Genomic DNA, 26916 nt, shown 5'->3' on the forward strand with positions numbered 1-26916 from the left:
GTGGCACTGCAATTTCATTCGAGGACATTTGTTCCTTTCTTTGCCTTGAGTGTGCCAACAGAGATTAGAGCACAGTAGCAAAACTTTGGCATTAGAGCAGAAAAGTAGAAATCTTTCTGGTTTTTTGGCCAGGTAACTGGATAAAGAGCCAGGATTAATGTGGGTGCTGTCAGAAAATATCATGGTTTGAAAAGCAGCTTTGGCTGTTCAGCTCTTTGAATTTGGGTGCAGGATTTTTCATTTTGCCTTTCAGCTTTCACATGCTTCCATGACACTTGTTTGTGTTCAAATTAGGACATTTTCTACCTGAATGATGCAGAACATGTATTTTGAAATACTAAATGTACTCTCTCTTTGCAGTTAAATACAAAACTATTCAAAAGAGGGGTTTTTTTTATTAAAGAGCATATTTAATTTTGAACCTCGTCTTTTGGGCCCAGTTTTCATCTCGCAGTTGCCTTCAGATCTCAGAAGTCTAGCTGCAACAGAGCAATACATCTGCAGAAGCCTGGCTGTTGCATGGAAACTACATATTTTCCTATTTTTATCCTTTTCTTTAATGTGAAACCCTTTCATGGCCTGTAAGTCTAAAATGCCAAGAGCAGATGGGAAAAGCATCCACATCACGGTCAATATGCATAAGGTCTGAAGAAAAAGCCTTCAAGCTAATGTGTACCAAATGTATTAGCAGTTTAAAAATATTCAAATTATCATTGCAGCAGACTCAAATGGGCTTTTAAGATCTCCAGGGCTCTTGACATTATGGTAATTGTTGTCAGAAAGGACATAACATCTCTCAGAAAAGAATCTACATAATGCTGCAGAAAAGGTGGAAGGAAAAACAGCATTTCATTTGGAAAGAGGCAAAAATGCCTCATGAACTTCCTACAATGTGTTGCTAGTACAGCACAGGACAAAATGCCACAAAGTTGAAATCACTACAACTTTTTTAAAACTTTAGACTTCCTCTTTATCTCTCTGGGAGAGAGGGACCATCTTGCTTTGAAGGGCTGGTTTATCCATAAAGCACTTGATAATGACATGGGAATTTTATAGCAAAGCAGGGGTGGATATGCTCAGGAAAATGAGCTTTTTCCCCACCAAGCACAGTCTTTTTAACCTGTGAAGCACCATCTGCATTGCTCTGTAGATTGCTTTTGAAAGAATCACTGGCAAAGTGCACAGGCCTTGATTCTCACATCCTTGGAGACAAAATCATGGCCTGAACACTTCATCTGAAAAGTACCTGTTCAGCTCAGAGCCAGGGTGGGAGCTGCACACTCACCATCGGAAATGTCGGAAATGTTCCTTAAAATGGACCAGAGATGTGCAGATTGAACATTTTTCCATCCAGCCACCAAGAGTGGCTCATTTTTTCTGTCTGACTATGATACATCCTTTAAACCTTCTGCCTTCTCAAATATCAGGAAATTCACTGGCTTTCGATAAGCTTGGGGGCAGATATTCTCCATATAGTCTCAGGGCCCTATAAAACTCTAAGCAAATACAAAATTCCCACAAAGAACTACCTGCACCTCTTCCCTTTCAGTTCTGTTTGCTGTTAAATCAATTTGTATGGGTGTTATGCAAGACTTTGGTGATTGCCTAACAAAAGAAAGGAAGCACAGCATCTTCCTTCTTGAAAGGGGAACCACAGAGATGCTGGAGGGTTTGGCAGCTGTGGGACACCCAGAAGTTTTGGAGGACTTACAGATCAACACTGCAAGGGCAGTGCAAGGGAAATCAACAAGGAGCTTTGGGAGCTTTGTTCTAACTCTGGAACACTTTTATGACTTGAGGAAAAAACCCTAAATGTTTTTTATTAGTGCTAGGAGACTATCCAGTATCGTCTCATTATCCATTAAATCTTCCAGGAAAATGGTAAGGTGGATTTTTAAGTAAGACAGTCTCAATTCTGGAAAAAATTATGTTGCAATATTTCTCTTCTGTTACTGGTAACATAAGCCTGGGCACCAAAGCTCTGAACAGTCTTTAAGATTCAAAATCTCATTACTACCAGAGAGACTTAGGCTCCCAGACACCTCATAAATCGAGTCTGTGGTTACTGCTCCCTTTCACTTCTGGGATGATTGAGTGATATGGAAGCAGAAGAGAGAATAATGAATAACACTGTGGGGTTAATCAGGTTTATTCACAGCGTTGTCTTGGAAATAGCAATGCTGAAATGCCATTCCTCACATTTTAAAGGTAGGAGCTTCCACTCAGAGGAGTGCTGGGAAAGGCAAATGCACACCAGAGTAAAGCTGGATGGGGAGCAGCTCTGTGGGGTGTTGGTAGATCCCAGTCTGGACAGGATCCAGCTGTGAGCCTGCAGACTGAGGGAGTGTTCATCCCACCCAGATCAGCATTTACAGGCTCATTTCTGGAATACTGCATCCAGTTCTGGCTCCCCAGAGCTGGAAATGACAAACTGGAGCGAGTTTAGGGACCTCAACAAGGTGTTTGGGTATGGAGCTTCTGCCCTTGAAGGGGTGCTGAGAGAACTGTTCTCTTTTCAACTGGGAAAGCAAAGGGTTCAAGGAACCTCAGAGCAGCCTCTGCAGCACCTGGGAGGTGACCCCATGGTCTGACTCCACAGCAGACCCTGATCTAAGCAAGGGTTGGAGTGAAGAGCTCTGGAAGTCCCTCCCAGGCTTCATTAGCCTGTGATCCTTCCCTTCCCTTCCCTTCCCTTCCCTTCCCTTCCCTTCCCTTCCCTTCCCTTCCCTTCCCTTCCCTTCCCTTCCCTTCCCTTCCCTTCCTTTCCACCATTTTGTCCTTTTTCACTCCTAATCCTCAGTGTTTCTTTGTTTATTTTCCTACCAGGTTATTGTTTCAAGGTTGTTAGCTCTTCTCCTCCATTTTATTTCCTTTCTTTGTCCCACCAGCCACCATTAGGTTTTTCTTGTTTCAAGCAGCAAGAATCATTAGCCATTGATCTCTAAACAGAATTGAAAAATAAAACATCAGACTATGTAGTTCTGCTTTCCTTAACCTAATCTCTTTCTGATACAATTTGAGTTTACGTTACTACTTATTTAAACACAACTTCCTGTATTGAGAGATTTGAGTCATTTCTGTCTGGTGCAGAAATTTCTTTCGTTAGAAGGACAGCAGAACGTTCAGCTGTTGGTCAATACAAGACGTGTTTAGCATTTAGGACAATCACAGCAGATCAATAGAGTTCTGGGTCAGCTCAGATCTGATTGCTGATCGGAGTTTGCAAATTTGCAAATAATGAAGGTGTCTTGGCTAGAAGAAATATCTGACAGTCTGGACGTTGAGCTGCTGTCCCAGTAAAGGGAAGATGCCCAAGCCAAATTTGTACATCTGCAGTTAAACCAGCATTGGGGAAGAATAAAGAGAGATGCACTGCAGCAGCTGTGGCCTTAGAGCCTCTAAGAAAATCATAGATAAAAGACAGTTTTGGGTTCATCATCTCCTTCCAACCCCAGGACACCTTCCACTATCCCAGGTTCCTCCAAGCCCCATCCAGCCTGGCCTTGGACACTTCCAGGGGTGGGTTAGCCACAGATTCTCAACCTGTGCCAAGGCCTCACCACCCTCACAGTAAGGAATTTCTTCCTAATATCTAATCTAAACTTTCTCTCTTTCAGTTTGAAGCCATTTCCCCTTGTCCTCTCATTTGTCCTATCACAAATGTCCAGACTGGATTGTTTTGCATCTGAAATGAAGAGGGCACAGCCTTCATCCCCTGCCTGCTTGCAGGGCTTTTGTGGGAAGCTCCTCAGACTCACACTCACCTCCAGTTTCAGTGAGGGGAATAAGGCTCCAGACTCCAACTGGCAGATTGATCTAAATCCTGGTGGAGAAGAACTGTCCTAATAAAGTCACTGAATCCCAAACCACAGGTGAAAGGGATACTGAGGCCATCAAACCCCCAGTCCTGTACAGGAGAGCTGCTCTCCCTGCATGGGGACTGCTCCTGATTCTGTTCCTCAGCTCTGGAAGTCATAGATGGAATATTCTACCTTATTTTGCAGTTTTGCCTGGGGTCATCTCACTACTGAGTGGTTGGTAAAGCACAAAAATGTTTTTGTGGTGTCCAGCACAATTTGAAGAAAGCTTTTTAATAATTTGATCCAGTTTGCTTTCCATGTGTAAGGTCCATTAGGTTATTTGAAAACCATGGTAAATTATGCCTCTGGCTCATATTTTTGCATCACTGTTGTGTCTAGAATTTTCTTTCTCTCTCTAACCTTGTATCAGGAGACATTCAAAAGAACATTACCATCCCTCGCTGCATTTAACTTAACTAAGATATGACTCCTGGGGATAGTCTAATGTGGAAAAGAGCAGGAAGAAATCATCATCTGTCAGCATATTAATGTTCTAAATTAATGCACATCCTTCTTCATAAAAATGGTTTCTTCAATTCCAAGTCAAATAATATTGATTCTCAATGTGACACAAAGACAAGTGATCACTGTAATACAACTTAAAAAGCAACCTCAAGAGTAGCTGAGGCAGGAGGGAATGGAAACTTGACAAGTGTTTTTGCTGAAGTGTCAGAAGAATTATTCTTTTAGGGGAGACAAGTTTAAACATGCACAGGTAATTTAAACAAGCCTTTTCTGAAATTCCAAGAGGAAAAAAATGCTCTCTAATTTCCACTTTCTTAAATTGTGATATTGTTAATATTAGTATTAGTATGTAAGTAACTCTGAACAAAATGTTTAATGTTTCGTAGAATATAAATTAACACATCACTGCATTTCTGTGAGAAAGTGTATATAGTATTCAAATAGGAACAAAAGCTTTCCAATTATCTTTGTCTTTCTTATAGCCAGGCTACCTCCACCAACCCTTAAAGAAGGAAAAATTCAGAAAATAAATTCTCTTAATATTTCACTTAGATTTATATATGATACATGCTTGTACATTCCATGTGCCCCATTTATCATTTTCATTGATGGGTTCAGTTGTCCTATCACAATTTCCTGACTGTCTGCCACCTCCAGGAGCACAATACATCCCTACCTTTCTTTGAATATGTTAAGATTGTCCCTGTGGTTCCTTCTGTCCCCTCAGTGTGTCTATCTAACACATATCCAGGCACAATGCAGGCTCTGGGATATGGATGGCTTTTTTTTCCATTGGAGGAAAATCCTTGCCTGAACCCCAAGTGTGGGACAGAAGCCAAATGGATGTGAGTTGAAAAAAAAATCTCTGCTGTGTCAAGGAAGTCTGTTTTGGGTCAGACAACCTAGTGAGTCGAGCTCTCCTGAGAAGCATCCAGCACGAGGAGAGGAAGAGATGCAGGGGAGTGTGGAAACTGGAATGTGTGCAGAGAGCCACACAGAGGTGCTGAATCATCTGATCCATCCTACATAAATCCGAGTCCTGTAGCACCAGAACCCTCCTGACTCAAACAACCTGACTCATCCTGTACCCTGCTTGTGACTTTTGACATTTTCTCTCATGACAATCCTTTCCTCTTCCTCCACATAAACCAAGACATGATGGACACATCCAGTATTACAAGATTTTCTGTATCAGGGTTCTTTTTCAGCTCTTTTTGCTGTTTTCCTGAATATCAAGGCTGAACCACATCCCCGGCTGTCACCCACTGCCTCTTCAAAGCATGAGCCCATACACAGACATAAACACACAAGAGGCTTTCTAAAAACAAAATACATAATTCCCAGTAATTTCTGGAGTCAATACTCACAAAGCAATCCATTGTTGGTAATGTGTCAGTAGGGACCACACCACTGGGTAAAAGAGGAGTAGGGAGTGATTTTAGCACTGGTCTGTTCTTGCCCTGGACCTGCTGGCTGCCTCTCTGGCCCTGTTTTCCACTGTCCTAAACATCTTCTCAAAAGTGAAATCTCCCTCTAAAGCCTGATGGGAAGAGGATGGAAAAGACTGTACAAAACTGAGGTCTAAATTCATCTCTGTTTAAGAAGCCTGCTGTTAAAATTATTACCCACTTCCCCTCTACAGACAATGAGAAAAATTAAGCTACTCCATGTCATGTGTCTCACCTTCTGCTGTGCCTTAGGAGAAATCCCTGCTGGAGGTTCCTCTTTCCATTATTGACTAAAGTAGGAACCTGAAAAATCTGTGAAGACTCATTTGCTAGTTTTAATGACTAAAGTTACTCAAAATGTGTTCCACTCCTGAAGCGGCCTTGCCTGCACTGCCTGTGTAGGATGCCAGCTGCTCCGGGCACAGAGGTGCCCTTCTTGGTATTTTATACTGTAGTCATGAAATCCACTTCTTATATGTGTTGATTGATATCCTGGGGACTTCAGATGTCATGCACAGCCATGGAAAACTCTCTGTGAAGAGACAAAGTAATCGCAAAATGACTTACAACGAGGCATGGAAAGGCTTCTGCAGATCCAGCTTTTGTTATGCTGCAGGTCCCACCTCCAGCCTTGAGGGAGAGAAAATGCACATAATGTACCCGTGTGGTTGGTGGCATGTTGAACTTTATACTGAAGGTACTTGGGAAAACAAGGTTTCACATTCCACCTCCTGTAGGGAACATTTCAAACAGGCCTTTCAAAGGAGAAAAAAAGTCAAATCCATGGGCTATAATTATAGCTCAGGAATTTATAAGGGGAATGGGGCTATATTTTTCTAGGAAATTGTATTAATGTCTCCAGTGTAGTATAACTTAACATTTCTGCTTTCCAGCTCTGCACCCTCTTATTTGCATCCTCTTCTTGCATTCCTCTGGGACAGAAACACTTGGCACTGCCAAGTTCTCCAAGGATTAAAACAGGGAGTTTGAATCTGCAGTTCAGAACTTTGTGTGGCCCCAAGGGCAGCTCAGGAAAGCGCCATGAAAGGAGTAGAAACACTTGGCACTGCCAAGTTGTGTGGCCCCAAGGGCAGCTCAGGAAAGCGCCATGAAAGGAGCAGGGAACTCAGGCTCAGACAGGCTGGAGAGCATCTCCCTCACACAGAACCTCTAAAGGCTTTTGCCCTTGCCTTCAGTATCCTCAAACTTTAGTGTCCTCAAATCACAGAAACAACAGAATCTGCAAAAGGAAATTAGAAATGAGAAAAAAGCTAAGCTCCACCTGCTGAAGATAAAAAATATTGGACCTTCTCACCAAGAATTCTGGCAAACCCAGCACCTCTCCAAGCCTTTCTAGTGATGCAGGATGAGGGTGTGTGCACAGTGAGAACTGCAGAATTTTCCTGCAAACTCTGAGCAAAATCCCCCTGCAGCTCTGCTGGGACTTGCCAGCTCCAGTCCTGGGTGCCAAGTGGACACGTCAGTGCAGGATTGCACTGAGAGAATCCAACAGAATTGATCTGTGTGGCACACCAGGGCATTCATTGCTTCCAAATCCGCAACCAAGCATGTGACGCTGGATGAGAAACCTTGTCTCACCACGTAGCTAAAAATGTCCAAAACCAGCTTGTTTTGCATGAATGCAAGTCTCCATTCTGAGATAAACCAATGTCCAGAAGCATCCATCATAATGGTTCATAGCTCAAAGTACACCCCTCAGTATTTGTCAGTGGGGCCAGTGGAGCATTTATCCATTTTCTATACCCTGGATAGCTTCCACTGTCCTCTGCCTCTTCTGATTAACATGCCCAATTTTCCCATTTCCCAATTACTCACCAAGTACTCATATAAAGTAGTTAATGGTGTCCTTACAAGGGCTTTGCCAAACATGAAGGTGCTTGAATTCAACCCTCCTTTAAGTGTGCACTTTGCTGTTCATAGTGGAATCCAGGGATGTGCTGCAGCACATTCCACTGGCAAAGGGAAACATTCCACAATGTAAACGTGGTACAAGAGACAACACCAGCATGAGGACATGGTCAGTGCCTCGCTGTGACTCCTGCACAGTGCCAAAAAAACTTGTCTGGGTTAATGTTGCCAACATTACACTACATTAATGGAAATATTACATTACATTCATTAGATTGTAATTGTATAAAGCTGCACAATTCCAAGGCCAGCATGCAACACATCCTCTTCCTTCCAGTGTATAAAAGCAAGCACCAATGAGGTTTGCTTTATAAAGAAAAATACCAAATGCTTCAATATTACTTTCATAAGGAAAATCTGTTTTTATTTTCTGTCTCAGTTGTAAAAATAAAATATTTCCATTCATATAGAGCCAGAGCAAGTCTTTGGTTGGACACATTCTTCTATCCTTATTGAGACAGATATGATATAGAACACAAATAAAGCTCTGAGAAATAAACTGAAATATATTTTCCACTCTCTTTGTCCTCTCCATCTGCAACACAGTCGTGGTCATAGCAACATTGGTCCATGGGTTATCTGGTTTTCTTCTGCTTCTATTCTTCCAGGCTTTCAGCATCCGAGCTCAGCAGGATCAGAAAGGATTGAAAACAAGTGGAAGTAGGCACAGGTGGGTCTGGCACATCCACATTTTCGGGTGACCTGACGTGTTTGCACAGCCCATTGCTTTCCTCTCATAGAGATCACAGTGTGTGTTACTGCCCTTTTGGCTTTTTAGTAAATAACTCAAACCTCTCTGGTTTCCTTTTCTGTAAGAGTGGGTTCAAGCTGAACAGACTCAATCTTCCACTTCAATTTCTTTACAGAGGTTAATGTGCAAGAAGAAAAATGAAGCCAATTTGGTAGCTACTTCAGAAGGGTTTACTCACCTCAGGTATGCTGCAGTGTGGAGTGGAATGATGGAATTTACCAGGGGAAGAAAAAGGAGAAATGGAAAGAAATTTATAGAGAGATTATATGGGGGAAAAAAATAAACAAAACAAAAGACATAAATAAAACAAAACAAATTGAAAGTGAAGCAGAGATACAGAAAATGTTTAGTCCTGCACAAATTTTAGAATACTTGTCTTCTGCTGTGTTCTGAAAGAGTTAATCCTGGTGTCAGCCAGGAACCTAACTAATGATTCTTCTGCTCCTACCTCTTACATCAGCAGCAGATCAAGATCAAATTTAGCATTGTTAAAATGCAGGGAATAGCTATAAAATGAATCCTTAATGAAAGGAGCAATGGGTCAAAAGGGCACATTTTTTATTCAATAATCCAGCAAAACTATTCAATCTGCTGAACAAAATACTCTGTGCAGCTCTGAAAATGAATGAGTTGAGTCCCTCTGATGCAGTTTATGTGTAAGATGATTTCAGCAGGGCTGAAACTCATCACAAGAGACTTGCTTCTGCCTTTTAGTATGGTTGTTGTGGTACCTTCCATGCCTTTCACATTTTAAATGATTGCTCAGTGATTCCCAGGTTCCACACTTTGAATGTGCCCCAAAGGCACCAACCCTTGGTCCCGCATGCACTGCTGTTATTTTGGAGGCAGTCTGTGCTTATTGGAACAATCATTTTTTTCCTTGAGAGGTCAAGCTAAAGGGTCAAACAGAGAAAAGAGATACACATACAAATAGCAGATTCAAGGAGCTCCTTGCCAAAGGATGTCAGGGATGTAAAAGGTTTACATGGCTTCAAGGAGGGGTCTGGGCAGGCACTCAGAAGTGAGAGCTAATGAGAGGCTCTGGGGAGACAAATCACACACCAAGCTGACAAAATCCCATAAATTAGCCCTCAGACCTTGCACCTCTTCAATTCCACACAGCTGAATGTATTCTGAATTTTAGAAAATTGTATCTACACACTTGAGACCTTTTTTGTTTTAGAGAAATTCAGGAAGGAATCAAGCATTCATACAGAGCTAAATGATCTATTTTGGCAGAGCCATGGTCCTTGCAGGAGACACTTATTTTATGGTTTGGAACGTGTGTTTGTAGAATGCTTGTCATTCATGAAGAAATAAGTTTATAGAAGTTTATGCCCCATAAGCAATAAATATGGAATAATATGCTGTACATATTCCCAAAACAAGGCTCTGTAAGAATATGGGATCAAATTCCAGCATACTTGGGAAGTGAGAAAATATTTTGATGTCAATAAGAATTGCAATTAAAATCTTTAGTCAGATCTCAGGAGAAAAACAATTGCAGTGTTTAAAAAAAGGCTGAAACCTTATAATTCCACAGAAATGGCTACAGAAGCTATTTGGCTTTCCACTGATCAAACTTTGTCTCCAAGTACTTGCTGCCACAGACAACAGAAAATGAAAATCAGCAGAGACTTGAACAACAAAATCATGCCAGAATCTTTTGTTTTGTTGTATTTTGCTTATGGCTCATAACTAGGATGTAGCACTGTTGTAATTTTGTAAAAGCTTTTTGGACTGAGTTTTGGGGGTGTTTCTGGTCTGCTTTCCCACCCTCTGACACAAACAAATAACCTGCATCTGGTTTTGTATCCCGTATTTCAGATTCGCAGCTCCCTAAATCCCACTTTTGTGCCTCTGTAAATGCATCAGCCCTGGGAGCTGATGCCAGTGGCTGGAACCTCTTTCTGTACACTATAATCTAACGCACTTAGCGAGCCAATGAAGATGTGGGAAAGGAGGGGCTTTGTGGCTGAGGGGCTCTGGCAGGGGAACAGCTGTTGAGCAGCAGAACCTTACCCAGAGCCAGGCAAACACACTCATTCACATCCTCGGTGGCTCTGTGCTTCCAGGGGTGGAAAGGCAGCTACGCCCCTCCTCCTCTCTCTGCAAAAAGTGAGCAAACTTGCACAGAGAAAAAGAAAGGACAACAAACCTCAGCTGTGAGACGTTTCAGCAGATCCAGCCATGGCCTGGGTCAGTAATTTCTCCTGGTTAAACCACTTGGCCCTACATGAGGAACGCCTCAGGGGGTACTTAAACAGCACTGAGGATTATTTAACCTTCCTGTGTGGGCCCAGACGGAGCCACCTGTTCCTGCCCATGGCTTTGGTGTACTCGGTGATCTTCGTCGTGGGGGTGGTGGGGAACTTCTTGGTTTGCCTCGTCATCCTCAAGCACCGCAACATGAAGACCCCGACCAACTATTACCTGTTCAGCCTGGCGGTCTCCGACCTGCTGGTGCTGCTTTTCGGGATGCCCCTGGAAGTGTACGAGATGTGGAGCAACTACCCCTTCCTGCTGGGGCCCGTGGGCTGCTACCTGAAGACGGCGCTCTTCGAGACCGTGTGCTTCGCCTCCATCCTGAGCGTGACGGCGCTGAGCGTGGAGCGCTACGTGGCCATCCTGCACCCGCTGCGCGCCAAGCTGGCCAGCACGCGCCGCCGCGCCCGCAGGACCATCCTGGCCCTCTGGCTGCTCTCCGTGCTCTTCGCCCTGCCCAACACGGGCACCCACGGCATCGTGCTGCAGCACTTCCCCAACGGCACGCTGGTGCCCGGCTCCGCCACCTGCACCGTGGTCATGCCCCTGTGGATCTACAATTGCATTGTGCAGATCACTTCCTTGCTCTTCTATGTGCTGCCCATGGGGGTGATAAGTGTGCTGTACTATCAGATGGGGCTAAGAGTAAGTCCTGCTCCAGCTGTGCTCAGTGTTTCCTTGGCTCATTCTTGTGTGTTTGTGTCTATATGTGGCTTTTGAGTGAGTTTTGCACCTTTTTTGTTGCCTGTGTTTTCTCCCCAAAACAAAAAAAGTGTTTCTCAAACCTCTGAAAACAGTAGATCCAACTTCTTCTCTGGTGCAAGCCTGTTCTGAAATTAAGATAGCTATGTTGGGGAATAATTTATCCCAATCTTCTTATAAAAACTTCACCATCACTGCTGCTCACATCTGAATGTTAATGAAACACCCAAGTCTGTAGCTTGATTCCAGCCTCTCAGAGATTTACACCTTTGCAGTAGAGACCAGAAAGAAATGGACCAAAAGGAAAATGTGTAAAGAATAAAAAGAAGATGGCTAGTGATTGAATCCTGTGTACTATTTATTTTCCCTTTCCTTGTGACTGTAGAATTTCCATTGCATTACTTTCTTCTTTTCCCTCCCTGGAACTGGTGATAATATTCACTTGTTAAAATTCACAAAGCTCATAAACTGAAATGTTACCTTATTGCTGCAGCTAGAAAATTCAGCAATCATTTCTTCATATAACTACAGCCTTGTTTCACCAGGCTACCTTAGAGTTTATATTCATGTTCAATTTTGGAAGAGAAAATACTTTTGACAAGTATCCATCATGTAATTTTGTGGATGAAACAATCAGGATCAACGTGTTATAAAACTACTTAACACAAGACTGAGATGCACTGCTGATCACAGTGACTTGATGACCACTTTCTTCTCATAAGTTACAGACATTTAGACAATATAAATCCCATTTTATCACACTGAATGTAACTTAAAGTTTACAAAGATGTGTCTGATCCCATAGCAAGAAAGGGAGACAAATGAAATTATTAAATAACATGTAAGAAACTCAACTAAATCTCTGCTGGTGTACATATAATTTTGTTGTGCTGGCTGATATTTACTGTTACCTGAGATTATACAGATGCAATTTTTACTTACCCAGGGAAAAAAAAACCAACATGGATTATCTGCCAGAAATCTACAGCACAGAGCAGATCCTTGAGGCAGTGAATAGGTTAAACTATCCCAAATCTCTGAAGGCTCTTGAAGGGTCTTTTACATAGTTTCAATTAATATTTTGCAAAATTAGACCTGAAGAGAATGAAAGGCGATGAAAATAGAGTCGTGACAAAAAGAAAAATAGAAATCCCTGAGTATATAAAAGGAAGACTTGAAGGTTGCAATAACTTCTATTTGCAGCAGCAGATATTCCTGTACTCCATCCCAGAAGAGAAGCTCAGTACCAGATGAGGGCTCATCCCCAGGACTTCTGCAAATTCACACATTTGTTCAAGCTCTCTTTCCAAAAGACAGCAATATTCACTGTTTGTGCCTCTGTTTTTCTGTATATCCAGCTCAGACTTTCAAATTTTAGCAGGATCCATCCTGGCTAGATCTGCATCATGTCTAAGCTGCACTGGGCAAGATTATTTCATTTCTTCAACAGAAGTAATAGAAGAATGATGAATATATATAATCTTCCAAGAGGAGACACTTTTTATCTACTCACAGAGGAGGAAATCAGTGAGGCTTTAGCAGCATCCTGCAGTCTCCTGAGTGCCACGTATCATTCACAGAACACTGTGGAAAAGCTCAGAGTTGATCCAAAGGTTGTACAACAGCTCAAATTCAGCAAACAGAGACATGACCTTTTCATATTCAGGCTTTGTAGAAAGGGCATTTCTTCACCATTTTCTCCCTCAAGCTCTGCCAGTGCTGGACAGTCTCAGGATGCAATGCAGATGGGGACAGGGGACCTGCCAAGCAGCTGTGAGAAGGCAGCAAACATGGGTCATGGGGTACCTGAGTTAATTTATAATTTAATCCCTTAAAAAATTTAAAAATACATTTGTCTTTTTTCACTGGGAAATGGTTGTTTACCTCATTATCTACTTGGGTATAATTTTAAGGCTTGGTGGTTTGATATTGCAGTGTTATGGTAAATTGATCAGTAGAGCACCAGAGTAAAGAAGAGGACACTGATCATTGCACTGTAAACTCATTAGGCTTGATTGGGGAAGCTTCCTGCTGCCTCTTTCATGGGGTTCCCATCATAGGTACCTTATGGATAAATCCCTAAATCAGCCAGGCTCTTCAAACCCAGTTCAGCTGTTGAGCTGCTGGCTGCAACCCACAGCCAAAAGCTGAGGAGGGAGAGAAGAGGGATGGGATAAGAACATTGGGCAGTAGCTGCTCCTGGGAGTTCATCCCTGGGGCACTGACTGAGATGGGATGGGATTGCTTGGGGAGAAGCCTGAACTGCAGCAGGATTCAGTGCAAGGTCCCTGCCCATTTCTTTCAAACTGATTCCTAAAAGGACACAGGTGTAGGTGCTGATCAGTGCTTGTCTGAAAGTCATCCTCTATTTAACAAGAGTTTCTGACAGCATAGGCTGGATTATTCTTCTCCAAAGGTTTCAGCTTTTCTCTTAGTCTCTCATCCCCTCAAAATAATAATAATAATAATAATAATAATAATAATAATAATAATAATAATAATAATAATAATAATAATAATAATAATAATAATAATAATAATAATAATAATAATAATAATAATAATAATAATAATAATAATAATAATAATAATAATAATAATAATAATAATAATAATAATAATAATTTGGGTATAGTGGCAACTTTACTTTAGCAGTCTTTGAAGCAAGACAATTTATTCTTGCCAGTGCACATCTGGTCCAGCTTTTATCATAAAAATCTATTTTTCCCAGCAAATGCCCAGCTGTTAAACTCCCAGAATCACCTGTGGATGGTGACTGCCTTTGGCTAAGAGCTGTCCCCTTTCCACTGAGGTTGTTCAGCAGTCCTTGTCCCAGTGGCTGGCTCTCCTTTGCCATGGGGGTGAGCTAAGGGCAGCAACTGCTCCAGCCAAACCTCTGAAACAGGCAGGACTGTAATCTTTAGCAGAAGCCTTGTGGGGTTTAAATATCAATTTCTCCATCAGCTGGAGAGAAACTTTGATCACCACTAGTGTCAGACAGGCCAAGGAGTTTACAGAAAACAGTTTCTCTTTTGCAGATTACAGAAAACAGTCATTTTGGAGAGTGGCCTTACTATGTTTGTCTGTGGATAAGTAAGACCCTAATTTCACTCGGCCTTTTGATTTCTGGGGTGAAATGCTGCAGCTAATACAGATGTGAGGGGGGAAATCCAATTTCTTGCTCCAGTCACTTTTAATTCTCTTGCAGTGAAAGTGTAGCATTCACCTCAAACTACACAGCCTCATACATCACAGTGATGTACAAGTACCTTGGCTGGGGTTCTACCCCTCTCAAAACATTGGAATTAACTCAAGTTACAACCTCTGCCATGCCATTTATTTATTTTTTCCTCTCCCTGTTTGTAATGTTTCTCTGTTTCATTAAACTGCAGCTGCTGAGTTTTTCTTACCTGTTACACCTTCATCACTTCAGGCTGAAGAGGAGCTTTACAGCATCATCAAAATGACAGGAGAAAGGGGAAAAATAAAGATACATGTGTCTCTGGTTTATTACAGCATCAGCACACTGTATTCTCTGAGGCTTGGGAATATGCCTGGAATAGATTACTGTTGAGACTGAAAACCACTGAAGGGAATCCAGTGGTTTTAATAAATCTGATCATTCATCACTAGATGTGTTACAAATGAGCTGAGTCTTTTCCTTAAGTAACTGTGGCTATGACTAAAAGTTACAAGGGGAATAATGTAAAATATGAGAGGCTGAATTGCACTATACTTGACTATAATTCCATTTATATGTTTTTTCCTTTTATAAATAGAATAAAGAGAACATTGAAAGAAGGCTCATTTCATCATCCTTACAGAAAAGTATTATTAATCAGAAATCAGAGAGCAAAGTCACAGTGTAAAAGGCAAAAGTACATAGCACAACTGGCATGTCTTCACAAGGCTTTTACAAATCCAGAGTGATTTCTATCTTTTCCTGATAAAATTAGATATCTATTCCTGATAGGAATAGATTCCTTTTCTATCTTCATTCCTGATAATGTCTCATGTATAATTAAGTTTTGGGTCCAGTTTCTCTACTTGAAAACAGACAAAGCTGTTGGCTAATCAGGAGTTCCCACTGCAGGAAGATGGGACCAAACATGGACTTTCCAAATGTGATTTCTTTGGTATTCAAACCAATTGCTCTCTTTATGTAAACCTGACCTTTTCATCACCAAAGCACCAGTCCTCTCATCACAAATATACTAGGGATGGATCCCAGGGATTATCAGATTATTGCTGTTTGTATATATTTTTAAATATATATGTTTGTTTCTATTTATATATTTATATATATTATTTATATTATATTTATACATATATTGCCCTTTTTTTTTTAAGTACAGGAAAAACTACTGGAGAAAAACACTCCTTTTTGTGCCTGAGCAGTGTGTGGCTAAATCTGTGTGCATCATGCCCTGCCCATCTGCAAGGCAGAATTTCTGGGGTTTGTCCATTAGATGGGTTGAATATCAACTACTCCCAACACTCAGGACATGAAACAAACTCCCTTGAATTCTACAGGATTTTTTCCAATGATTACAGCTGTGTTGTGCTCAGGCCTCTCTGGGTATTTTTTGGATCATTGGTTTGTGCTTAATTGTGGGGAACACTTTTAGGAAAATAAACAAACGAACGATATTTTGCTAGAGGAGAAAATAACGCCTAGCAAAATACTGTTGAAATGGAACATAAAATGTGAAGGAAATATTGACTCATTGAGAAAAGGTAAGTGGGGAATCGAAATACAAATTTGCTGTAATCTGCAGATTGTTTTGATCCTAAAGCTTCCATGTTCTTCTAGACAAAAACTGAAATTTAAATGCAGATTTTTTTTTTAATGAGTCCCAAGTGGCCCCAAATTTTGCTTTCTCAAACTACTACTATCAAAATATCTAAAAGTCTGTGTCTGGTGGGGATATGGTCTCTTGTCTAAGCCGTCCTTTGGTTTCCCTCCTTTTGCCAGTTGAGAGGAGATGAATCTTTGGAAGTAGAGGAAATGGCTGTGAATGTTCAGAGGCCATCCAGGAGATCAGTCACCAAGATGCTGTGTAAGTAGTGAGTCCTTCTGTGTTTGACTCACCATGAGCAGGAGTGTGACCAGATCCTGAAGGGTATTGAGCAAGTTCATTGGATACAAGAGTAATGAGCTGAGTAGCTTTCATATTAAAAAAAGGGGTTTTTCTACTGTATCTGGACTTACAAGAGTGAAGGATCAGGGGATCAGGGGTAACTACCAAAAGACTCAGAAAGCAAATTTTCCTCCCCAGCACAAGAAGAGGTTGAGCAAAACTTTGTGGCAGATTCTTGCATGGCAATTCTCCAACATCCTTCACTCTAAACTATCTGTTGCAGCCCTCCAGGGAGGATCCTCTTTTTTTTTTTTTTTTTTTTTTTTTTTTTTTTTGAGTGCAAATAGTCTATCTTGTACATTTTTACAGAATGTTCATCTGTTTTACATTACACCAAACTGTACTTTGGAGCCAGCCTGGTTTTCTGAGCCCAGAATTGGTTTGGCCTCCATATACACCCCAACATTGCCTGGCTGTTTCCTGCTCTGCTTGAAAGTCACTCTGTGTGCATGCATTGGATTATCCAATACAGAAATTAGTGGAAAGATTGTTCTTTTAGTTGGTAATGATAATACAGAAAGGATGGCAAAAGTTTTGAAACCGTGAATATAATTTATATATGAAGTCTCCCATCCAGCTCTGCCCTGTGCAGGCTGGTGACCATATCCTCCCATTTCTGACCTGTTTTCCTTCTCCCCTTTCTTCACACCAGTTGTCCTTGTGATAGTTTTTGCCATCTGCTGGGCTCCTTTCCATATAGACCGACTTTTCTTCAGCTTTGTTGTGGAATGGACTGAGCCCTTGGCCAATACCTTCAACTTAATTCACGTGGTGTCAGGTAAAGCTTTCTTCTTCCACTTGCACAGGGACTGGGGGAAAAAATAGTATCTTTGAGTGGTTTTACTTGGAATGTGTAGTAATTTATTTGGTAGGGGACACGAGACTTGTGTGGAAAACCTTCTTGAGGTTTGGTGGGCAGTGATGAGAGCAGTGCCTGAATAAAAACTGCAGGCAGGTTTCTGCAGGTTTCAAGATCTGGACATGTTGTCAAATTCACAAAAAATAAAAGGGAAAAAATCACAAAAGGATATCATGCATCATTACTAGCTGCTTTTAATTCTTGGGAATGTTCAGAAGTAAAGACTGCTGTCATTCAGCTGCTCTTAAGAAGTACACAGGAGCAGGCAGCATCTCCACAGGCTGTCTGGGGCAAATAGGAAACCTTACCAAATGCAAGAGCCTTACATACTGCTCAGCACTGGGTGATGAAACTAAATGTTTATGGCCCTGCCAACCATAAAATGAGGGGCTTTTCAAAGAAGAATTGTATTTTCAGTCTGCCATGGGAAAATTCTGAATGTGGCCATTAGGCAGCTCAGACAAATCCAATCTTATGCCATTGTCCTGGTGAGTTGTAGGAAATTAGCTTCCCCTGGCTGGAAGTTATCCTCTGACAGCTTTGATGGGGCACCAGCTGTGCAAATCCTGCTGTGGGGATGAGGGCAGTGCTGGAGGCAGGGCAGGGCAGCTCAAGAGAGAGCGGGTCCTGAGCAGCTGGAGAGACTGAGCTCCAATTCGCAACTGAGCTCCAATTTCACTGCAGTGAAAGCTGAGCTAACCTTGGTGAGACATCCCTCTGCCTGGGCCAGGGAGGCAGCAGAGCTCCACTGCTGCTGTCTCCGCCCTTGCAGCCAAGTTTAGTGGAGCTGTACAGGCAAAAAAGAAATTTTCCTCTTCTGAGATCATTCCACACACACATAAATTTCTCTTTCCCCCCCCACTCTTGTTCTCCCAGGTGTTTTCTTCTACCTGAGCTCTGCCACAAACCCCATCATTTACAACCTGCTGTCCCAGCGCTTCAGGATGGCTTTCCTCAGTGTGATTTCTCCTTGCTGCAAGCACTGTGCCCCTAAACATCCCACCTGCAAGATTTCATCCCAGAAGAGCATGTTTGTGATTGAGGATCACAATCTCATGGACTCTGCTGAAAACACGAGCCTCCCTGGCACTCACAGGACATCTGTCAGCAGCTCTCAGCTCTCCACTGGCCTGTGACTTTCTGTGCTGTGATCCAGGTGAGAGAGAAAAGGTTAAGAAAATTAAGAAACTAAAGCAGAAGAAAACTTCCTAAAAGAGTGATTTCAGCAAGAATTGCTCAGGAGGTGTCCCACTGGATGAACAAAGGAGGAGGCTGTATTTAGGATGTGTTAGGGAAGCACTGTACTGCCCCCAAGCTTCTGTGAGGGCTGGAAATGGGAGTTTGCTCGCTGCAAGCTGTGCCAGCAAAGAGCTGCTTTGAAAGGTGAGAGACACTCCCAACACTGCCAGCACAGGGCAGAGAATCAGCTTAGCCAAGTCTTACCAAATAGCTTCTTATGTAGCAACCAAAACATCAGGTTTTACTTATTTTAAACAAGACAATTTTCTGCATAAACTTTCTCTCCCCCCCCCCGCTTCTAGCTTTAGGTAAGCCAGTCCCACTTCCCTCTGCTACAACATTTTGAGGTATGGCTGTTGCAAACCTCCCCTGTCAACATTAGCAAACAGGCAAGAATGAGAGCAGCTCAGAGCTGGGCTGATAAACACCAGCCACCAGCAGCAGCTGTTTCTGGGCCAGAAGAACCAGGGAGCCAACAACTGTAAAACAAATGTAAAGCAAACTTTTACTTTCTGAGCTTCTTATCATAACTTCAGCTCCAGATATTTACATGCTGTCTCCACCAGTGAAGCCCTGTGGCTGTGCTTCAGCAGACTTCACTGCTCCTGCACCAGGTGGATTGCAGAAGTCAGAGATCCATGTGGGTTAGCAATCACCGGGAAGGAACCCGGACACCCCTCACAACAGAGGGAATTGGGACAAAGCTTATATATAAGGGCAATAAAAGGGAGGTTTTGCAGTGATATTGTATCTACTAATTTCAGTTTTTGCCACAAAGCACAAAGGTCTGAAAAACTTTCCTGCATCCCTGTGGTGCAAAGAGATCCTGAAGGCAGTACACCCATATCCAAGTGACAAATTGCTGGGCTCTGCTGACAGCAGGCACAGGACCCCATAGAATTTTGCCAAGGGAGGGTTCATTATGTGATACAGAATTTTGTAAACCTCTGTCTCACACGTTTCAAAGCCTGTTCATTGTGTTTCAGGGAAATGCCTCCTGTGTGCATCCTGATGCAGGGCTGGGTTTGGTCCCCAAGCTGGGCTCAGCCCTGGCACGCTCTGCCACAGAGAATCATCCCATCAGTGTCACCAGGGGACTGGCAGCCACTTACACAGCCAGAGAACACAGAGTTATCACAGCAAATAACAGCATTAGCTCCTGAAAGATGATACACTGTGTGCATAAAGACATTTTCCATTCTGGTCACAGGGGATCCAGATGACGTTTCCTACCAAGGAGGAAGGGAATGTACTCCTGATTACCACGGTCTCTTTCTTTGTTTGCCCCAAAGTTTTCTGTTTGATTCTCACTGTGGGACTCCAAGGTGAGAGATTCATGGCAGCTGGAGAGTCCCCTTTTCCTGAAGCATAAGGGGAATATTTTCAGACTTTTTATGACCTGCAGTCTTGAGAAATAAGCCTTGGAGAGGGGAAGAGCCACACACAAGGGCTGCAGAGAAAAGGCCATTCCTCCTCCCTCAAGACACAGCTGAAATGCTTTGCCACCCCCAAGTGGACACTTGCATTTTACCAGTGACATTTACATTTCTAAGCAGAAATTTTGCATTATTTTTCTCTCTGCCAGAGATTACAGCGTGCTTTCCCTCTGGACAGGCCATGGCAGTGGTGCCTTGCTTCCCGTGGGCTGCCCAGGTCCCTGTTCTCCTGCCTGTGCATTGCTCCAAGCTCTGTGGTCCCACCTGGGGACCACCTGGGCAGTCCCTGTGGATTTCCTCCCTCACCCTGTGCCTCCCTTGAGCAGGTCCCTCACAGAGCCCTGAGGGTTTTCCTCCCTGTCCCAGCAGTGTGAAATCTGTCCTAGACACCAGCCAAAGGGCTGAGGAGACACAGTCACACATCCAGCATGGGCTGGAGACATTCCTTTGCCAGGTTTTGTGGCTCTTTCAACGCCTTTTATGCATTTAGGGTGAGACAGCATCTTGTGTTGGTACAGAGAGCTGTCCGTGAGTGAGAGACATCCTCGAGTGATGCCCCTCTCTTCATGGGACAATCCCAACCTTCAGCTGCAGAGCTTGGGGTTGAGAAATTACTTGACTCACAGATGAGCACACAGACCTGCACAGAAAGGTTGGGGGGTGAAGATTTAATGTGATCTTAAACAAAATGGCCATGGTTTTGTCCCAAGGGAATTCAAAAGGGTTTTTTGAGGAAGGGGAAGCAGAGGTGGGAGGAATGTGCACGGATGGAAAACTTTTAGAAGACAAGTAGGGAGAAGCAAATCATCATGAAATCACCTGGTTCTGAATTATTTTCTTGTCCTAAAATCAGTTTTTATCACATTTAATTTGTTGTCAGCCAAAAGCAGTGATATGCAAAAGCAAAAACTACTGAGCTTTTTTTGGCCAGATATCAAAATCAAAGCTGAAAACATTTAGTCTTGCACCAAACCAAACCTGTGAAAGTGTTATTGGGAGAAACATGTCAAATCTCCTCTGAATTCTGCTGAAAATAAAATAAATTAAGTGAAAAAAAAATGTAGACTAACTGGAGACTCCAAGTTAAGTTCCCTGTGACTGCACAGCTTTGTACCCCCTCACTCCTGAGGGAGGATCTCTAGAAAAGAGTTGATTCACTTTGTCCCTAAATGTAGTCAATGCCCACTGGAGGCTTTTCTTCCCAAAAGGTCACTGCTTGAGTTATTTATCACTCTGCTCTGATATTTACCTCCTGCATTTTGAACTGGATCCAAAGATGAAAAAAACCAGGAAGATGGATAGAGATGTCATGAAAACTGATGCTGTTCCTTTATTTATACATTAAGGAGCTTTCATAGCCAACTGCTGAAAAATGTTGGCAACTGGCTGAGAAAAACTCCTGTTGCACAAAAATGGAGAACAACTCTCTTTCCCCTAAAGTGGTCTGGTGTGATAAAACTGTATTTGTTTGAAATCAAGCGTGACTTTGGAGACAGAACTGTCTATTGATTTATTTCTCTGCTTCTCTTTCCCTCTGGGAAATGTGCAAATGTGTGAGCAGAAAGTGTGGAGAGCAGGGCGGTGCTCCAGCACTGTGAACAAAATGTGGAGTCTGAAATGTGCTACAAGGAAGACTCAAAGGGGAGAAGAATTGTGTTTGTTGCCAGTGAGTGATCTAACACCAGGTTCAGTTGGAAAAAACACCATGAACAGCAGGTGGATGGTTCTGTTCCGTTTATGTGAAGAGTTTCCGAACACCACTGTGTTTTGAAGTGTTTAAACCACAGCTTATCAGTAAAGCTAAATGTCCATTTCAGCTGCAGAGATGGTTATCTGTATCTGTATGTAACATTAAAATAAATATACTAAATTCTGTCTGCCTAAGCCTGGTTCGTGCTCCAGAAATCCTCATGATTCTTGTTTCTCCCTCTGCAGATGAGGGACATTTGGGGAATGTCCCCTCAGCAGAAGAGGGACATTCCCCAAATGTTCAGCCAGCACCAAGTGCAGGACAACCAAGAGCCCATTCCAAGTCACAGTTCTTAAAAACAAAACAAAACAAAACAAAAAACAAAAAACAAAAAAAAAAAAAAAACGAAAAACAAAAAACAAACAAAACAAAAAAAAAAAACTCCACAAAAATATTTCAGCTGGTCTATTTGCACAAAACCAGCACAAATCCCCATGGGCCTGGTGGCATCCAAGAATTCTGCACAACTGCACAACTGCTCCTACAGGCGAGGAGGTTATAAACTGGGCAATGCAAAACTCTCTTGTCATAGCCAGGAGAGGGTCCCAAAGCCAAAAGTGCTCCTTCCCAGCCTCTGGAACACCCAGGACTGCTCTCCCTCTCTGTTTTCCCACACTTGTCTCATTTTCTCTGCTTTCATTATGACACTTGCTAATATTTTCTCCACTGAGGTTTCTTTTTCTACAAACTAGCAAATTGCTGAGCTGTGGCGTTTCCACGTTAAATGGATATTAATGTGAGGAGAAATATGATAATGAAAGCAGAATGAACAAGAAATCAAACAAGTTCTTGCAAGGATTAAAATTTGAGTTTAGAATTTGGTCCAAGTCAATGCAATGATGGCAAATGTCCTTCAGAGTGAGCTGGGGGTTAAAAGAGTTCCCAAAGAAACTGCAGAAAATTGCCCAGTCTGGGCCCTGCAGCTTTCCTCTCCTGGGAAAAACACACTTTTGAGGTTGTTAGGGCAGGTCACCATGCACCAAAAGACACTGAACATCTTGTGCACGATTCCCTGACTCTGAAAAAGGAATTTGCCATGTACAAAATGGACCATAATGTAAGAACTTCTCCAGGAGAGTCAATGGTTGTTGATTTTCCTCAACATTTCTTTCCATTTACATTCTGAGCTTGCCTTGGTCATACCCAGACAGAGCTAAGCTCATTTGCTAGCACCAGAAGATTTTCTTTTGCCATCCATATTTTTGGAAACCCTGAAAAGCTGTTGCTTTTTGATGTTTTAAAGGCAAATGATCTTAAATCCACTTAATTTTTAAAAGAGGATTAATTTTAGGTGTATGGGAGCTGTTGGAATAATTTGCTTCCCACTAGGATAGCTAATTCATTAATAAAATACTGATGTTCTTATTGTAAAATCCCACATAACTTTTTTTTGCATCCTCAGCTTACGCTATTTTATTAAATGCAGCAAGCTCCTTCCCAGAGGAACAGGATTTTGTTTGATTTTTGGGCTAGATGTGGGTTTTCCATAAGACGCTTTGACTCAGATGTCTACAACACGAACTCCATCAGAGGAAAACTGTATTCCTTTTTCTAGTCAAATGAGGGGTGAAAAGCTGTGCTAAAACCAATTAATCTGACCTACTTCAGTCATCCACTTTAGGTGTTTTACAGGTAGTTTTTATGCATAACTTCTGCAGCTGAAAAACACAACTAGGCACAAGTCACCTTGGAGTGCTGTGTGCTCTTTGTTGCAGAGCAGGTTTATCAAACCTCTTCCATTTGTTTCATTTTTTTCAGAACCCAAGAGACTCCCTTAGAAATGACTCAGTAGGAAAATTATGCTCCAAATGAGCAAAGCAAATGGCTCACAGCTAAATCACCACTAAACAGAGGGAGAAAAGCACCCTCAGGGGCTCACCTACCACTTTGTTCATTGCTCTGGGGCTGGTGCCTCTGGGACTCCTGGGCTACACTCAAACGGCAGAGAATTCCAGCAAAGCTCTATCACTCCATCAAGTGTAGAATTTGCAGCATTTGTTTGCAACCTTGCAGTTTTCTTTCCTTCACTTCTTTGGAGATGACAAGGGCAGGGAGGAGATCTGTCCTGCCAAAGCTAAACAGCTGCCTGAACTCAATGGAAAGTCTCCAAAAGGAAGGTTTTTTGTGCTGCTGTTGACTGCAGTGCAGTTGGGTCGGGCAGCAGAGAGCAACTGCAGCAAAAAAGTACAAAAGTCACAGTTTAAAAGAGTCCGAGTTTTGGGAAACAGAAAAACTCACCAGACTGTGAAGAAGGAAACAAAGCATTAACACAGGAACTTGGAGGTATCTTGAACCATGTTTATTGAGCCATGTACAGATTGGGGTTTGTTAGCTGGCTTGGTGTTAGGGAAATCCTGCATGAAAAGGGCTTTTTTGAGCGTGAACAAACCTGGTTAGCACCACAAAACTAGCTTTCCCTAAGCCCTGCAGCACTGTTTCCTCCCAGCTCAGGTTACCTGCTCCTGCAGAAAAACAAACCACAGAAAGAGCAGCAGGCATAAATTTCCATTTCAGTAGCACTGGCAGGCCCCTCCACTGGAACAGAGACACAGCAAGCTCTTAGCTTAAAACGATGCAAACCAATTTGTGCTCCTGCATGTAACAAAGACGAGCAGCAGTTGACACTGGCCCAGATACATCTGCTTTGGTTATGTGTCCCAGTCCCAAGATGAGGGGCTGAGTCATGTGGAGCTGGCTCTCTGTGCTTATAACACTAAATATTCCCAAAGCTGGGGCTCACATGGCAGCCTAGCAAATCCCAGCAAACCCACTGCACTCCTCCAAGAGGCAGCAAGGACTGCCAGACATGATTCAGCTCCAGCACAGCTCAGTTTTCGTGTGTCTCTTGCATTAACAGCAAGGAACACTCATGTAAGTGTTAGTCTCAGCCTGGTTCCTTCCAGTCTCATTTCATTGCCTATCTTCCCTCCCAGGAGGAACAGGTATATTGAAAATCATCTCTTCCTCCCCATCCATCCAGTCTTTTTGCTGCTGAGAAATTCCACTGAGAACTGAGGCTTTTCTCTGTAACTTTATTTGCCAGCTGTAGGGTTTTCACACTGTTATTTGTATTCCAGTCCCGATTTCAATTACCTGGCTAACCTTTTCAATTTTCACAGAGAGTGAGAATCAGAAAACAGCAGGTCCTTTATTACAGCTCACACCGGCGGGGAATTCTTCACCCTCCTTGCCTCCCCCATGTTTGCAGGAAAGCTCTGTCAAATTCAAACAAACTCATTGATAATGACTTGTCTATTTGCTTATGCTTTGCTGGCTGTTAAATATTCTGGTCCTTTCTGTGGACCTCTCTTCCATCCTCCTTTTGGCTTGAACATATTGTATTTTACACCATTTCTACAAGCCAAGGAGAAGCAATTTTAAGCCTTCACCCTGGTGCTTGACTCCAGTGGGAATTCTCAGCAGGGTCAAGCACTGAGGAAGTTCAAAGCCTTGTGCATTGAGCAGGGCTGTTTGCTGATCTTTGATGAGCAAGACCTGGTGGTGGCCAGTCCTTGTGTCCCTATCTCAGAGCACTTCCCAGTGCAGGCTCAGGACACTGGGGGTTTCCCTCAAACAAGGGTGAGTCAGGCACAGGACACCACTCTGCTGAGCCCAAAGCCACTGCTCTGCCACAGAATTGTGCTGGTCAAGCTGTCACCCTTTCTGCCTTTCTCAATTCTCCAAGTCACACCCCTCCTCTTAGCTCCTTTATTATTCTGAACTCTTGATCTAGCAGTCATTTCCATGCCTGTGCTCTGTCTGCCCCATCACTTACCCATAAAGATCCTAAAAATGGTTTTATTTGATTGGGGAAGGGAGAGGATTTAATGCAAAAGACCTGTTCCTTAGCAACACCTTCCCATCTTTCTTCTTTTGTTATTTCCACCTCATTATCTTTGCCCATGTTCAACTCCAAATTAACTTAATTACAGACAGATTTCATATCTCTCTGAACCAGAAGGGGCACTTGTAAAACATCCCTCCAGTCAATAGCAAATGAGGGCCTTGGCCTGTGCTAAGCAGGCTTTGGGAAAGGCAGCTCAGCTGTGCCTGCCCTGCTCCCTCCAGAGACCTCTCCCAGTTGCTCCCAGCTCCTGCTGCTCCTTTTCAGTGAGGCATTTCATCTCTCCGTTTTGCAGCCTGTCCAAGTTCACCCCAACCCCTGAGTTCCAGAGCAGACATCAGCATAAATCACCAGGTGAATGCTGCTTTACTCACATGTCAAGGGCACTGTGACCTTTCCACCTCCCCTTTACAGACTCTGGCAGGGGGCAAGTGCCTCAGAACCTGTCCTGAGTACAAATCTGAGCTAAATCTGAGCTAAATCTGAGCCTTACTGAGTCTGAATACCAGAGGTACTCAGTCCAGGATGATCTCTGATTACCTACACAGGTGGTAGGGCAAAGATCTCTCTTGGTTAATGCAGCCCTGGGTGCCCAAAAGTCATACACCAATGGCAGCTCTCTCCTTGAAAATGCCCTCAGAGATAAAAGCGCAATAACTGAACTAGATCCAGGGCAGCCCCTCATACCTTATCTTGTCCTTACTCTGTGATGCCAATTTCCTTTGGAAATCAGCATCAGGACCTATCTCCAGCAGCTGACAGGCTCCTCAGCTTCTCACAGATAAATAAGCATTGCTGCATTCTGTGTCTTAACATTCACAGAAATTCTCCACTGACACAGGAAATATCTTCTCCCTTCTGTTGTAGCTCTAGTAGTGACCAGCCAGCCAGGACACCTCGTCCTAAATCCACCAAGTGACTCCTCACTGGCAGAAAGTGCACTAAGGCACTGCACTAAGGATGAGGAGAGATCTGTATTGACACAGTGAGGAAAGTGTTTTCAGAGAGAGCCACCAACAGAACCGTGTTGAGGACACATGAAACACAAGGAAACCCTCCACAAAGACATAGGGGGAACCAAACTCCCACCAGCAATAAAAAAAAAAAAAAAGGAAGGTTCTGTGTCAATTTTAGAGGAATCAGAGAGCGGTAATTCCACCATTAGAAGAAGATGTATGGTTTCTGGAAAGGAAGGGAAGCCTGAGTGATGGTGCGGGTGGTTCCTCC

At 42.8% G+C, this 26916-nt stretch overlaps 1 protein-coding gene across 1 annotated transcript; it reads left to right on the forward strand.

Annotated features, from left to right (window-relative positions):
* The first annotated feature begins 10643 nt into the window (after positions 1 to 10643).
* On the forward strand, positions 10644 to 18556 carry NMUR2 (neuromedin U receptor 2). The gene is made up of 4 exons (XM_041398001.1): positions 10644 to 11363; positions 16396 to 16480; positions 17214 to 17339; positions 18297 to 18556. The coding sequence occupies exons 1-4, from the start codon at positions 10644 to 10646 to the stop codon at positions 18554 to 18556; spliced, it is 1191 nt and encodes a 396-aa protein (XP_041253935.1).
* Positions 18557 to 26916: the final 8360 nt, after the last annotated feature.

This window comes from Onychostruthus taczanowskii, unplaced genomic scaffold, assembly GCF_017590055.1.
Source record: "Onychostruthus taczanowskii isolate IOZ18803 unplaced genomic scaffold, ASM1759005v1 scaffold14, whole genome shotgun sequence".
Taxonomy (NCBI): domain Eukaryota; kingdom Metazoa; phylum Chordata; class Aves; order Passeriformes; family Passeridae; genus Onychostruthus; species Onychostruthus taczanowskii.